The sequence below is a fragment of the Azolla caroliniana genome, unplaced genomic scaffold (genome assembly GCF_043228905.1).
Source record: "Azolla caroliniana isolate FFs.n. ecotype wild unplaced genomic scaffold, voAzoCaro1.0.p SCAF_10, whole genome shotgun sequence".
In the NCBI taxonomy this organism is placed as follows: Eukaryota; Viridiplantae; Streptophyta; class Polypodiopsida; order Salviniales; family Salviniaceae; genus Azolla; species Azolla caroliniana.
The window spans coordinates 18,664,476-18,678,425 of record NW_028230445.1 but is presented as its reverse complement, the minus strand read 5'-3'; the positions used below and the strand labels follow the sequence as shown (position 1 = coordinate 18,678,425).

The following is a 13,950-nucleotide window of genomic DNA, read 5'->3' as shown; positions in this document are numbered from 1 at the left end:
ATCTTCCATTCTTGCTACCTGTCCAACATTATATACAATAGCTTTAGTAGTTTCTTGGCCATATGCAACATACTTCTCATTGTCTTAAGATGTAGTTTGTTTGTATTACCAAGCAATCTAAAACAAACTTTCTTGTACAAGCTTGTCATATAAAAAAATAAGCATGGATCATGCAGATAGTTTTGAAAATATTGTGAAATATAACAAGGCGATGTAAAGACATAGAAAAATTACCCATGGATCATGCAGATAGTTATCAAAAGATTGTGACATAACATGGTGATGTAAAGATTCACCGCCTTATGCTTACCTTAATGGTTACCAAGAGAATGAACCAAAAGATAAATAAATTAATGGAAGGTAGAAGTCATTACATTGACTCAATATCATCTCTTCTGCAAGGGGTTAAAAAATATATATATGAAAAGCTCTACGGAGCTTAAACAAATGAAATAATTGATTGTTCATACATGATGGAACCAATGTGCTCCTCCCTCCTTCCTCTACTTGGAAAACCGTTTTATTGTTGCATAATTCTTAGAAAGAAGATAAAGATCATCATACATTAAGCAAATTTGTGTTGTTTCTCTCTGAAAGCCTAGGCCTTGGAACTCTTCAAGGGCTTAACAATTTCCCATGTGAAGTCGGGGTCATCTCGGCCAAAGTGTCCATACGCCGCAGTCTTCTGGTACCTCTTGTTCCCGCCTCTGCGAAGGTCAAGGTTGATGGCCATCATCCCTGGTCGGAAATCAAAGTTCTCCTTAATGATCTCCAAAATCTCAGCATCCGGGATCTTGCCGGTAGTATAAGTGTCGACAAACACCGACAGCGGCTCGGGTACACCAATAGCATAAGAGACCTATATGCACAAATGTAAACCACGAATGTAATGTATGTATACAAGGATAAATCATACAGGAATTAAACCATACAAGAATTAAACTGTACAAGGATTAAATATGTATGCACATCAAAGTTTGTTATGAAGTTGACATTACACAGGGATCCTAATTCTAAAGGGGTCAAGAATTAGACCTACCATCCTAAATCTGATTCAGGAATCCTTAACCAGATCCTAAAATCCTTTATAATGCACATTATATATATATAATATAATATATAGGGCTATCAGTTTAGAACTTATGCAGACCTGGACAATGCATCGGCGGGCGAGTCCTGATGCAACAACACTTTTGGCAGCTTGCCTCACAATGTAAGCTCCACTTCTATCCACTTTGGTAGGGTCTTTGCCAGAGAAAGCACCACCACCATGAGCTCCCCACCCACCATAAGTATCAATGATAATCTTCCTACCAGTGAGACCGGCATCACCATGAGGGCCTCCAATGACGAACCTCCCAGATGGGTTCAAGTGGAAGATGGTCTTCTCATCCAAATACTTCTCCGGAATCACGGGCTTGATCACATACTCCTTGAGATCGGCCGCAATCTTGTCGTTAGTCACCGTCTCATCGTGTTGGGTCGAGATCAAGACAGTATGAACACGAATCGGAACCATTGCACCTCCCTCATTCTTGTACTCAACTGTGACTTGAGTTTTCCCATCGGGCCGTAGCCAAGAGCACGTGCCATTCTTCCGTACCTCCGTGAGCTTAGCACCAAGCTTAGTGGCTAAGACATGGCTAAGAGGCATAAGCTCCTCGGTTTCATCGGTGGCATAGCCGAACATGTGGCCTTGGTCACCAGCCCCGATTTCTTCGGGTTTCTTTGTGAAATGCCCATGGACTCCTTGGGCAATGTCCGGGCTTTGCTGCTCAATGTTCACCAATACCTTGCAATTGTCAGCATCTAGGCCAACATCAGCAGAGACGAAACCAATCTCGCGACACGTGTCTCGCACGATCTTCTCGTAATCGATCACGGCCTTCGTCGTGATCTCTCCAAATATCATCACCATGTTGGTCTTTGTGCATGTCTCACATGCAACTTTGCTCTCGGGGTCTTGCTCTAGGCAAGCATCCAAGACTGCATCCGACACTTGGTCACATAGCTTATCAGGATGGCCTTCATTCACAGACTCGGATGTGAAAAGGAATGTTTCCATCTCCCTCTATATATGATCACACTTTATGGATATTCCAACTGCTTACACAAAAGCACCAAAAACCCAGAAATGAAAATCTTAAGAAAAAAAATATAAGCTCAACCTGTAAGAGAAGAAAAATCAGTTCAAGCTTTAAGAGAAGAAAGATCAGTTCAAGCTTTAAGAGAAGAAAGATCAGTTCAAGCTTTAAGAGACGAAAGATCAGTTCAAGCTTTAAGAGACGAAAGATCAGTTTAAGCTTTAAGAGACGAAAGATCAGTTCAAGCTTTAGGAGTAGAAAGATCAGTTCAAACTTTAAGAGAAGAAAGATTAATTCAAGCTTTAAGAGAAGAAAGACCAGATCAAGCTTTAGTTCAAGCTTTAAGAGTCGAAAAATGAGTTCAAGCTTTTAGAGACGAAAGATCAGTTCAAGCTTTAGGAGTAGAAAGATCAGTTCAAGCTTTAGGAGAAGAAAGATCAGTTCAAGCTTTAAGAGAAGAAAGATCAATTCAAGCTTTAAGAGAAGAAAGACCAGATCAAGCTTTACGAGTGTAAAGATCAGATCAGGCTTTAAGAGAAGAAAGATCAGGTCAGGCTTTAAGAGAAGAAAGACCAGTTCAAGCTTTAAGAGAAGAAAGATCAGTTCAAGCTTTAAGAGAAGAAAGATCAGTTCAAGCTTTAAGAGAAGAAAAATCAGTTCAATCTTTAAGAGACGAAAAATCAGTTCAAGCTTTAAGAGAAGAAAGATCAGTTCAAGCTTTAAGAGACGAAAAATCAGTTCAAGCTTTAAGAGACGAAAAATCAGTTCAAGCTTTAGGAGTAGAAAGATCAGTTCAACCTTTAAGAGAAGAAAGATCGGATCAAGCTTCAGGAGTGGAAAGATCAGATCAGGCTTTAAGAGAAGAAAGATCAGATCAGGCTTTAAGAGTGGAAAGATCAGATCAGGCTTTAAGAGTGGAAAGATCAGTTCAAGCTTTAAGAGTGGAAAGATCAGTTCAAGCTTTAAGCGTGGAAAGATCAGTTCAAGATTTAAGAGTGGAAAGATCAGTTCAAGCTTTTAAGAGTGGAAAGATCAAATCAAGTTTCAGTTTCATGTAAATGCATGCAGTTGTGAGAAAAAACTAGCATAAAGCCAGAACACAAATATAATTACGAGTTAATCTTAAGTTTCGAGATGACTAAAAACCCTAAACTTTAACCAAGCATTTGTATTATAAATAAGCTAGTTATTCTAATTGAAAGTCTTATACATATAAACATATTTAGTGAACTTTAAGCAAGTATTCTAATTGAAAGTGCGGAAACCCAGATCTGATGTATAGAGAAATATGTTAAATAGAGAAGCTTCGGATTTGCTTTTGGAGAAGTGTGACATAGTTGGAGCGGTTGTGAAATAATCTAGGGTTCCAGTTTTGGACATTGTGAGGTACTAAACTGGTTCCTGTGGACATTGTGAGGTAGCTCAGGGTTTCACAATGCGATTGAAACAAAAGAAGAAGAAGACAGATCACGATGTGAGCAGCGACCATGATGCATTAAGCAGTCAGATCGAGTACACATGGCTGAAACATTAAAATTGAGGTGTAAAAAACAACAGATGAGTTCACAGATGCAACCCTAAACCTTGGAAGAGAGACTCACCTGGAGGGAGGGAGGGAGGGAGGAGAAGACTGTCCTGCAGAACAGGATTGGGGAGGGAGAGGGATGAGCTTTATATAGTGGTTGGGGGGGGGGGGGAGAGGAGAGGGGAGCCAACAGATCTAAGATTGCATCGGACGGCCCAGATGCATTTGGTGGTCAACTAGGGGTGCTCAATCTGGCCGTCCATTTCCCAACCCCCTTATTGTCGAGATCCTAAGGCGAGAGTGTTTGGTCTTCGTTCCGTCCGCCTCGTGTCCCCTTGGACACCCCTAGGGAGAACCCCGAAGGCCAACCAATGCATTTGCCTGCCTGTTAGACCTTCCCTTCCCTGTGTCTGTGTCTGTGTCTATGTCTGTGTCTTGTGTCTGTGTGTGTATTGGGGGGGAGGGGGTTCAGAAAGAAACGAAAAAGAAAAACGCGCCCGAGAAAACACTCTTGCTTGGTTGCCCTGCACCAGCTATATATAGCTATAGCTGCTACTAACCGATGAAGTTAATTAGTTGCGAGGAAAAGCTAAAATGGCGTGGAACTGGTAGCCTTAGCGTTAATGACACCTCCGTGATGATGCTTATAGCCCTCGGTCTTCTTCGTGCATGAGCACACACATGCAACATAACGTTTGGGATCGAACATGAGATGCATGATTGAACTACTATAGAGATCGGTGAGCATGAACAAGAAACATACGTCGCGACAATTTTGCTCCACGAGCCCATTATTGCTAATGTGCCCGATGATTTGGTTCATTTTGCTTATTCATCCATTATGTTTGGGACGTTTGACCAGAGTACCGTAGAAACTAGTGAGGATGAGCAAGAATATATGCCATGATGAGGATGCTTCACAAGCCCATTATCACCAATTTGTTCATTCCCCGTGTTCATTTTGCTTTTGCAAACTAAGGTTGTTCATAAACATAGGAATTGAAGTCAAGTAAGTATAGGCACAAAGATTTACATTGAAAAACAACGAATGATGGCTTGCAAGGTTAAGAAATAGTGAGAGGGTTTGTTGTTGACTCTAATGAGTCATTGATCATCCTAATTCATGTTGTTTATTTAGATCAATTGGAAGTTATAGCGGAGCACTAAGGATTAAGAACACGTGATTTAATGACAAATTTATGATAATTCTAAGCCACCAATCTAAAACTACCTTAATTTAACACTATCTAGATCATGGGTGGCATTATGTGAATAAGCCCAAACACCGATGATAAAAGAAAACGAAGATGATTTTATGATAATTCTAAGCCACCAATCTAAAACTACCTTAATTTAACACTATCTAGATCATGGGTGGCATTATGTGAATAAGCCCAAACACCGATGATAAAAGAAAACGAAGATGATGTAGCCATCTAAGAAAACAAGAGCAAAAATGCAAGGGACAATGACTGAAAGAACTTTGTTTAATTTCTTCCTAAACCAACCAATATGAGCAAAACCCCACCATGATGTCTCACAACTTACCACATTGCATCAACTTCTTTTTATTTGCTTTTGAATGCATATGTAGAGGCAACGTTAACTTAGGTTGACATTTGAATAGTAACATAATTCAATGTCGGTAGGAAATAAAAAACTTTTTAGGTACTTATAGCAATGATCTGAACTCATTTTTTCCAATATGAACAACATGCTTCACAGAGTACATCCACACGCAAACATACAAAACCAACATATACATATGCATGACAAACTTTTGTATGTTTCATACAAACATCCACAACAAACTCTCGGTGCTCATGTTATAACTTATATATATGGAAAATGACATCTAACCATAACCTTTTTAGACTTTGTATTTATTGAAACTTTAATAACAAGGAAGAGAGGAAATGTTAAGAGAATAAAAGTTGAGTAGCAACACTTTCCCATTGTTGTCCTTGAAAACATAAAACTTCAAAATGATCTCATCAACTTTACGAGTCTTAGTGTAAAATATGATTTCTATGCCATACTTCATTGTCTCCACCACCCTTCATGATGACATCAATGCAACACAATTGGAACACTTCACTTAATGTAAGCGGCATTTGCATGATTCATTGTGCTTTTAAAAACTTTACAAAGTTTTTTTGTAGTGCAATTTTAGCGCTTCACTTCATTGCTTCCAACCATCAAACATGATCTCCAAGTAAGATAAGGTAATGGCTAGGTATTGCTTCTCTCGCCATCCATGTTCTAAAACCTTATTTAATTTTCATCCCTCAAGAACATAGAAAAAAGTAAATAGCTACCAATAGTCTTATGGAATTGTTGCCAGTGGCCACCATGTTAGGGTTAAAAGGCTTTGCAATGTACATGTATGTCTAACCAATCTATGGTTGCATATCATGTGCCTTTCTACAAACCACCATTACATATATGTACATATTCATGTTTCCCCCATAAAGGCAACATTGACTAGAGGTGAGCACTGAGGAACATAAACAATTTATTAGGGACCTTAGCCATGCCCCAAGAGTTGACATTGACTTACATAACAAGTCAAGATCTACACGCCAATGTTTTCATAGGTAGTACTTTTCAATGCCATACACAAACAACCATATCCTTAAAATGTCATGATGGTCCCCAATACATATTGCTATATTTTTTAAGGCATTGAAATCCATGCATATGGTTTGGCAATTAGAATATTTACGAAGCTATTTGACATTTCTATGCATTCATACATATTATAATTTATATATATATATACATATACATAAGCACGCGCGCACACACACACACCATGTGGCGTACACAAACATAACACTATAGCACGATACACAACAATCGAGGTTATCAATCCATAATCAACAATACCCAAGATAATCAATAGAGAGTCATGGGTCCAATTGGTGCCACTAATTGTATTTAATGCATTACAAATTCTAAATATACTTGTCGATGGTCGTTGTTTCCTGTAGTGAAAAAATACAATGCAAACTTTCATTAGCAACTTCATCATGGCATCATGGACCTCACTTGTTGGTAGCTTCATCATTGCTTTGAAGCCTTATCTTGTCGGTAACGTCATTGATGCATAATGTTATTTATTGACCTTGAGATGGTGCCAATTGATATGACACCTTACCTTATCCAACTATATATTATTCATATGTGTGTGTGTATATACATATTTATTTGTTTATTTACGCATCACGATTACTTTGATCTCCTAGTAGTAGCCATCACCACTTGACTATCTTGAATACTTTGTATTGTATATTTTGTATGAACAATTGAATTGGTGACTTATTATGTGTTTCCATGACCATGATGAGTACATTCCCAAAAGGCACATAAGTGTTGGGGCTTTAAAATACGAATACCTTTGATTCATAGGACTTACATAAAGAGTCTCAAAAAGTTGAACCATATGTGTTAAAGTCATTGTAAATTCATGGATATAGAGTGGAACCCAAATGGAACGAGTGTAGCAACAATGTTGGAGGATTCATGTGGCCGAGGTTGGGCTACATGACAAACTGAGGTGTGGCTTGAACGATGTTGATCTATTCCAAACAATGAGTGGGTTGAAGCCATAATCACTCATTCTCTTCTTTTTTTCGTAATTACTTTACCCTAGTGGTAAGTTGTTAGCACTACAAGCACCGCGCTCTGGGTTTGAAACCCAACTTCCTCACCTCTTTATTATGTACTTCTTATATATCTCTTAATTCACTAAATGCCACTGTGAAAAGTGGGGGTTGAACCCACGACCACTGGTCTCTATTGGGCAACCTTAGCAACTGAGCTAAATCTATCTGGGCTCTCTCTCTCTCTAGCTCGCACGCATTGAAATGTGAGACGGGGCGTTGGGGCACAAGTGATGAGAGTGGCCGACTATGCACACTTTGCCCTAAACAAGTTTGAGAGTCTGAGTATCACACTTTGATACAATGCTCTGCCTTTGATCATATTCGACCATGCTTTCCACATCTCTTCGATCGAGCCCAATCCTTGCACGAATTTCTCTCACAACCATGATGTGCACTCTCGATTGCAACTTTCATTGGTAAAGTTCTTGAACATCGAGAGTCGCTACTCACCTTCACATGTATCACGTGAAATGTAATATTTTTGGTCTCATAGGTCATATTTGACCTTCGAAGATGATAATATAATCTATCTATCTATCTATCTCTCTCTCGGTGAAAACACACAAACATATTAATAAATGTGCATGAAAAACAAAATGAGTGTCACCATGAAATATGGTCACCCACCATGAAATAGTGGAACATGTTGAATTGCTAATAGGCAAGACGAACACTCCACCAAGGAAAGATTTTCTACTTGCAAGTTGCTTTAATAAAGACAATTGCCACATTAGAATTGCCTTCAACTTTTGTAGAATTGCTTTTACTCTATCCCTACCATCAAATTCAAAAGCACTGCACGTATCCCAATTATGCTACGATATCTAATACCTCATAAATAGGAAAACAATGTCCATCCTTGATTTTGGGTCAACTTGTGTGATTTATGTATTGGCGTCAAATAACAACGTGACAAAACTGGCCTAAATTGAGAAATGCAACTCAAAATCTAGCAAGCAATCAAATAGTGTATGAAATGATGATTACTATCTTCCATTTGAAGAATGTAAAAGAAGCATTTGCCCGTGGTTAGATTGCGTCACTTTAGAGCTAAACCCAAATGCAACCCCCCGATCGAAACTCTCTAAATGAAAATCTTCACTAAACGTGGCATTTTAGAATGCTAACTACGATTTAAGATTTGCCACCATCCATTATCAGAGTTATGTACTTTCCATTATTGTTAAGCCTTAGACAATAACACTCAAAGAGACTCGACAAAACAATGATGCAATAAAATAACAGTCACTTGTAAAGAGGATCTTTGACCCCGTAAACACCAATCGACCCATGATTGCTGATTTGTTTGTAAATGTAAAGGACCTTGTATCGGCACAATATTTTGTAGTTGTTGCGGGCGGGATGCATAATAATTGTCGCACTTCAACAAACTCCAAAATTATTTGAGATTGGACCTCAACTATATCTCCCACTTGTTTGATCCCTAAATGAAACAATCGACTAAATTGAGAGCACAATCTGTGTGTGCATGTTCATCGTATCCGAGCTTCATTCAAGTAGATGTCCTAAACATGTTCACATTTCTTCGCTTGGAGTGAGTGAGTGAACGTAGTAGGTAGTGTTGTTCCTTGTGTGCTGACATGACAACCCTCTCCCCCCCTTCGAACAAGAATAAGAAGAGAATTAAGGAAAGAAAAAGTATTAATCTCATGCCGAAACAAATATTGTTCGAGGCGATTCAGATTACACATAGCTCGCGTGCATGCGTACAATCGTGGAGTAGAGCAGATTTTTGGTGGTTCCAATCATATGCAAATGGGGAGAGGAGAAGTGCAAGACATACACATGTCAAACATTGTTGCGCCGACACGTGATGTAAACATATGGTTCCTTCCCGGATGCGACAATTCGGCGGGCGGGCGGCAATTTAATTCAACTTTATTCAACTCAACTCAATCCAATCCAATCCAATCCAATCCAAGGCGGGCGGGCTGCAATTTAATTCAACTTTATTCAACTCAATTCATGTGAACTCATTTCAATTCAATTGAACTCAACTCAACTCAACTCAATTCTATTCTATTCAATCCAATCCAATCCAATTCAATCATCCATTTCAGAAATATGTATGTATGTATGTATGTATGTGTATGTGAGACCACACAGAAAATGCAAACAGAGAGAGAGAGAGACTTCACAGAAAAGGGAAGGAAAGAAAGAAAGCCCAGAAAACCTGCAGAGTCCTTATACATACATACATACATACATACATACATACATACATACATACATACATACATACATACATACCATACATACATACATACATACATACATACATACATACATACATACAGAGTAGCTGTCTGTCTGTCTGTCTGTCTGTGTGTTGGTTTTGCCTGCAGACACACAGACAATGGCGTCGCAGCAGCCATGTCCAGCTCGCCTGTGCTCCCGATGGATCGAGCAGAACGAGTCTGTCAAGACAGAATTCTCCTTCCAAGGCTCATCCCTCGACATCCTTCGCGTATGCCTCTCTCTCTCTCTCTCTCTCTCTCTCTCTCTCTCTCTCTGTTTTTGAATCATATCGTGAAGCTTTCCATCGTTGTCTTATGGCTTCTTTTCTTGTTCCTTCTTTCGTTTCCCCCTGTGCAGGCCAAGACCCTGATTGACCATCGCCCCCTCCCCAGCCGCATGGCTGAATCATTTCTTCAGCGTTTCTTCCCTGTTGGTTATCCTAACAGGTTAGTTCCCTTTCTTCTTTCCTTCTGTTCATATTACCGTCGAATCTTTTGATCTGTTTGTTTGCCTTTTCTTTGGTTCAATAAGTATATTCCTTTGCTTTCTTTCGCTCCCTCTAAACAGCGTCTCAGAGGGATATGTGGCATATTCTCAGTTTCGTGCTCTTCAACACTTCTCCAGTGCAATGCTGTCAGTCTTGTCTACGCAGGTAAAATTGGATTCATTCTTGCTTATGTATTTATGAATGTAAAAAAAATGTGTATTTTGTATTTTAAAGTGAAAGGTAATGTGTGCGTTCATGTCTATTTATGTGAAAGTGAATGCATGTGTTTTTGTGAATGTGTAATTGTATGCTTATGCACAGATATGCAACACCTGCATGTTAGAAGCAAACATAATCTCTTTGTATTTTCTATTGTAGTCCTTGCTATATGCAGCTGGTTTGAGGCCGACTCCTGCTCAGGCTACAGTTGTTAGCTGGGTAAGTCGTTCTTTACAGATGGATTGTGTTTTGATTTGACCATATAAAACCCAAACACTTTATTTTGAGTAGATTTCTTGTTATTAAGATCAGGGTGAATCTGAGGTATTCATTTTCTTATACAGGTATTAAAGGACGGGATGCAACATGTAGGAAAACTGGTATGTAGTACATGGGGTGCTCGCATGGATGCTGAACCGAAGCGTTGGAGGCTAATTGGTTGGTATGCAGAGTTTTCATTGAACTTCATGTTGAATTGTGTATTTTCAACTGTACTTTGCACTTAACTTTGTCTAGTCTGTAGTATGTGCAAGTATACGACAATAACTTTGATACGAAAATGTCACTTGCTAAATGCAATTCATCTCGTGACAGCTGACATATTGTATGATGTGGGTACTGGATTAGAAATTATTTCACCATTCTGTCCGCACTTGTTTCTTGAAGTTGCTGGCACCGCCAACCTTGCAAAAGGTAAATCTCATTCTGGTGCTACTAATAAAACTTGGCTTCGTGTAGTTTGGGTGAATGGATATGTGGAATTTATAGATTATAATTACATATGAGATGGTTGTTGATTATTTAAAGCGATATAATTATAAGGTATTCATCTATATCCATGTTTCAGTGGGAATTAACATACCTTGTGACTGGTAAATAGAATAATAATGTTTTATGGTAGGGGTAATGGAACACATATGGTTGTATGTGTGTGTATAGAATCCCCTTATGGTTTCATAGATTCATAATGAAGGTTTTGTATAGAACATTTATTTGCAAAATCATAGTGATACAATAAAGTAATTCTTAATTAGATTTTTTTCATGGTAGGAAATGGTTCTGTATACGACAGTTTAATGTCACAAAGGTGATATTACTGGTCAACTTAATTAAGAGTTGAGTTCTGGATACAGCAAACAAATCCTCTGCATAAATCAGATATATATTTTCTGCATCAAACTATTTAGATGGGCTGCACTATATATATGTTATTATATCGAAAATATAAAATATCTCGTTGAGTTACTTTAAACTCTCCCGAATTTTCTTTATACTTGCATGATAAGTTAAGATTGAAAGTCTCTCTATTGAGAGAATCACTTCACATCGGGGCTGAATGGCCCTCTCAATACACAAATGAAATCGCACATTCAATTAGATGTTTAACGAAAATGCTTCTTCTGGTCTTTACTTTCTCTATATGCAAATCTCTTATCTTCTTAATTAATCACGTTTGTGTTTGCTATGGTTACAGGGATGGCCACAGTTGCTGCAAGAGCAACAAGGCTACCTATTTATTCTGCCTTTGCCAAGGAAGGCAATTTAAGTGACTTATACGCAAAAGGCGAGGCGATATCCACCTTATTTAATGTCTTGGGTCTGGGTGTTGGTATTCAACTAGCTTCAACTGTGTGCTCATCCATGCCAGGGAAGGTAGATACATTTATCACCATTGGAAAATTTATCAATATACCTCCTCTTTTTTCCCGAGGTTTATATTAAATGTATTTATTTATCCCAAAACTACCCCTCATATTCTCAACACTCTCCACTCTGTCTCTGGAGCATCTTTCTCTATGGTTTATGCTCAATTTCTAGAGAGGCGAAGTGTGGAGGGAAGAGTTGTAGAGGGGTGTTTTGCAAGTTTAGATTATACAAAGGCTATGGTTGGAGGTTTCTGTGATACGTTAGGTTTATTTTTTCTTAAATTTCTGGAAATCATGTTATATTTGACTAGGTATCTTAAATTTGCAACATCTTAGTTCTCACATTTAAACTTTGCATGCAGCTTATTGTCTCACCCTTGCTCTCAGCAGTACACTTGTTCAGTATAGCTCAGGAAATGCGAGCTTGTCCAGTAAACACACTGAATGCACAGAGGACCTCAAGCTTAGTGGCAGAATTTGTTAAGGTATGGTTTGAAGAACAAGTATCTTTCTTTTCTAAGGTTTTTAGATTGATTGAAATGCCACTGTAGATTACAGAATTCCCAAAATGCCACAAAATTGTTACATAATGATTTGGTTAGAAACCATGATGGAGTATGTGTATACTACTTTTCTATGGGTTTTAAGGAGGGAAAATGATCAAAATGTCAGTCTAGATTACCATATTTTCAATATTTCCCAAAATGGCAGGGCAAGTTAATTTTCCTTAATCACCAAGTCATCATTTGATTTCAATTAGCAATTAATCATTCAAATTCCAGAACAGTAGGATTTCAATCTTCAAAAAGTTATTCCTACCTATGCTTAGTTTAAGGGTTAGGGTTTTCGAAAAGTTGAATTCTAATCTTGTAGATTGAAGATGAATAACTGCTGATTTAAACCTAATGATGAATCTTCCATTTACAAAAAAGTAACAAAACTTCCCATTTTGTTATATTTTTAGCTTTGTAAACGTCCCTAATGATGCTTTTCCTCGTTCAAAGCATAACAAATTTGACTGAGACATTTTTGATGTTTTTTTTCCAATGGGTTTCAATGTCTTTGCATCGATCAATAAATGCAGACGGGTTACATTGCATCTCCGGCTGAAATTCGGTATAAGGAACGCATTTTATTGCCTGTTGGTCTTAACCATGATGCTGGAAGTGTAGTGGCGGGTGTCCCACTGAAACGAGCAATTAAGAAGCCATCTGATTTAAACCAATTGAAAGAACTTTTTGCAAAAGAGAAGTTTTTGTTGAGTTTTAAAGACAAGCAAACAGATATGGTTTTACGACAAGATGCTTCGGGAGAGGATGTGGTCAGGGGATGGCTTTTAAGTGCATATGCAGCAAAGTTAACTCAAGATTCAATGGAACCAAGTGTAAAGGCATCTAATATTGAAAAAACACAAGCTTGTGTGGATGCTTACGTGCAAATGGAGGGTAAGATTTCAATTCTTTTATCTGGATTGAAGGAGAAGGGATGGCATACAGATTTGTTTCTCGAGGGAGCTGGTGAACGGGCTGTTTGGTGAGATGAGATGAATTATCCATCTGGCATTTTCGCTTGTAATGTGAAAACATTCATTAAGATTCTAGTTGTAAATGTACCTTAATTTTGAGAAATTTGATCAAGGTTCTCTCTCTCTCTCTCTCTCTCTCTTTGGTGAAAACACACAATAATGTGTGTAAAAAGCACTACTTTATTAGACCATGAGGTCGAAACAAGGAGTGCGGACGGTAAGCAATCAATTGGTGTGAATATGTAAGACGGCCGTCCAATCAATGGGTGTGAATATGTAAGACGGAGGGGGACAGTGAGAGATTAGAGAAAGGAATTCGGAATTAGGGTTTGGGTTTTGGGCTTAGGATTTAGTTTTCGGGTTTTAGACTGTGACGTCGATGCAAGGAGTGTGAGTGGTATACAATCAATGGGTGTATGTGAGAGGGAGAGTGTTAGCTAAAGAATACAAATGAGAGAGAGACATATATACAAAGTTTAGAGAGAGAGAGAGACACTAAAAACTAATTCATATTAAGAAACTTGAAAAGGTAATACA

General features: G+C 38.4%; 2 protein-coding genes across 2 annotated transcripts; one reads left to right on the top strand and one right to left on the bottom strand.

The window, feature by feature from the left end:
* Positions 1 to 330: 330 nt before the first annotated feature.
* Positions 331 to 2,114, bottom strand: LOC147859337 (S-adenosylmethionine synthase 2). The gene is made up of 2 exons (XM_087325473.1): positions 1,151 to 2,114; positions 331 to 859 (listed from the first exon to the last, which is right to left on the bottom strand). The coding sequence occupies exons 1-2, from the start codon at positions 2,063 to 2,065 to the stop codon at positions 599 to 601; spliced, it is 1,176 nt and encodes a 391-aa protein (XP_087181599.1). The 5' UTR covers positions 2,066 to 2,114; the 3' UTR covers positions 331 to 598.
* A 7,510-nt stretch (positions 2,115 to 9,624) lies between these two features.
* Positions 9,625 to 13,516, top strand: RUS2 (root UVB sensitive protein (Protein of unknown function, DUF647)). The gene is made up of 9 exons (XM_087325869.1): positions 9,625 to 9,765; positions 9,894 to 9,982; positions 10,104 to 10,188; positions 10,402 to 10,461; positions 10,587 to 10,680; positions 10,837 to 10,935; positions 11,717 to 11,895; positions 12,251 to 12,373; positions 12,973 to 13,516. The coding sequence occupies exons 1-9, from the start codon at positions 9,655 to 9,657 to the stop codon at positions 13,423 to 13,425; spliced, it is 1,293 nt and encodes a 430-aa protein (XP_087181995.1). The 5' UTR covers positions 9,625 to 9,654; the 3' UTR covers positions 13,426 to 13,516.
* Positions 13,517 to 13,950: the final 434 nt, after the last annotated feature.

Excerpts from the sequence above, each read along its gene's own strand:
- RUS2 (XM_087325869.1), top strand. The coding sequence starts at position 9,655 with ATGGCGTCGCAGCAGCCATGTCCAGCTCGCCTGTGCTCCCGATGGATC. Across the intron at positions 9,983-10,103 it reads CCTGTTGGTTATCCTAACAG|CGTCTCAGAGGGATATGTGG; the intron begins GTTAGTTCCCTT and ends CCCTCTAAACAG. Across the intron at positions 11,896-12,250 it reads GCTCATCCATGCCAGGGAAG|CTTATTGTCTCACCCTTGCT; the intron begins GTAGATACATTT and ends CTTTGCATGCAG.
- LOC147859337 (XM_087325473.1), bottom strand. The coding sequence starts at position 2,065 with ATGGAAACATTCCTTTTCACATCCGAGTCTGTGAATGAAGGCCATCCT. Across the intron at positions 860-1,150 it reads CCCGCCGATGCATTGTCCAG|GTCTCTTATGCTATTGGTGT; the intron begins GTCTGCATAAGT and ends TTGTGCATATAG.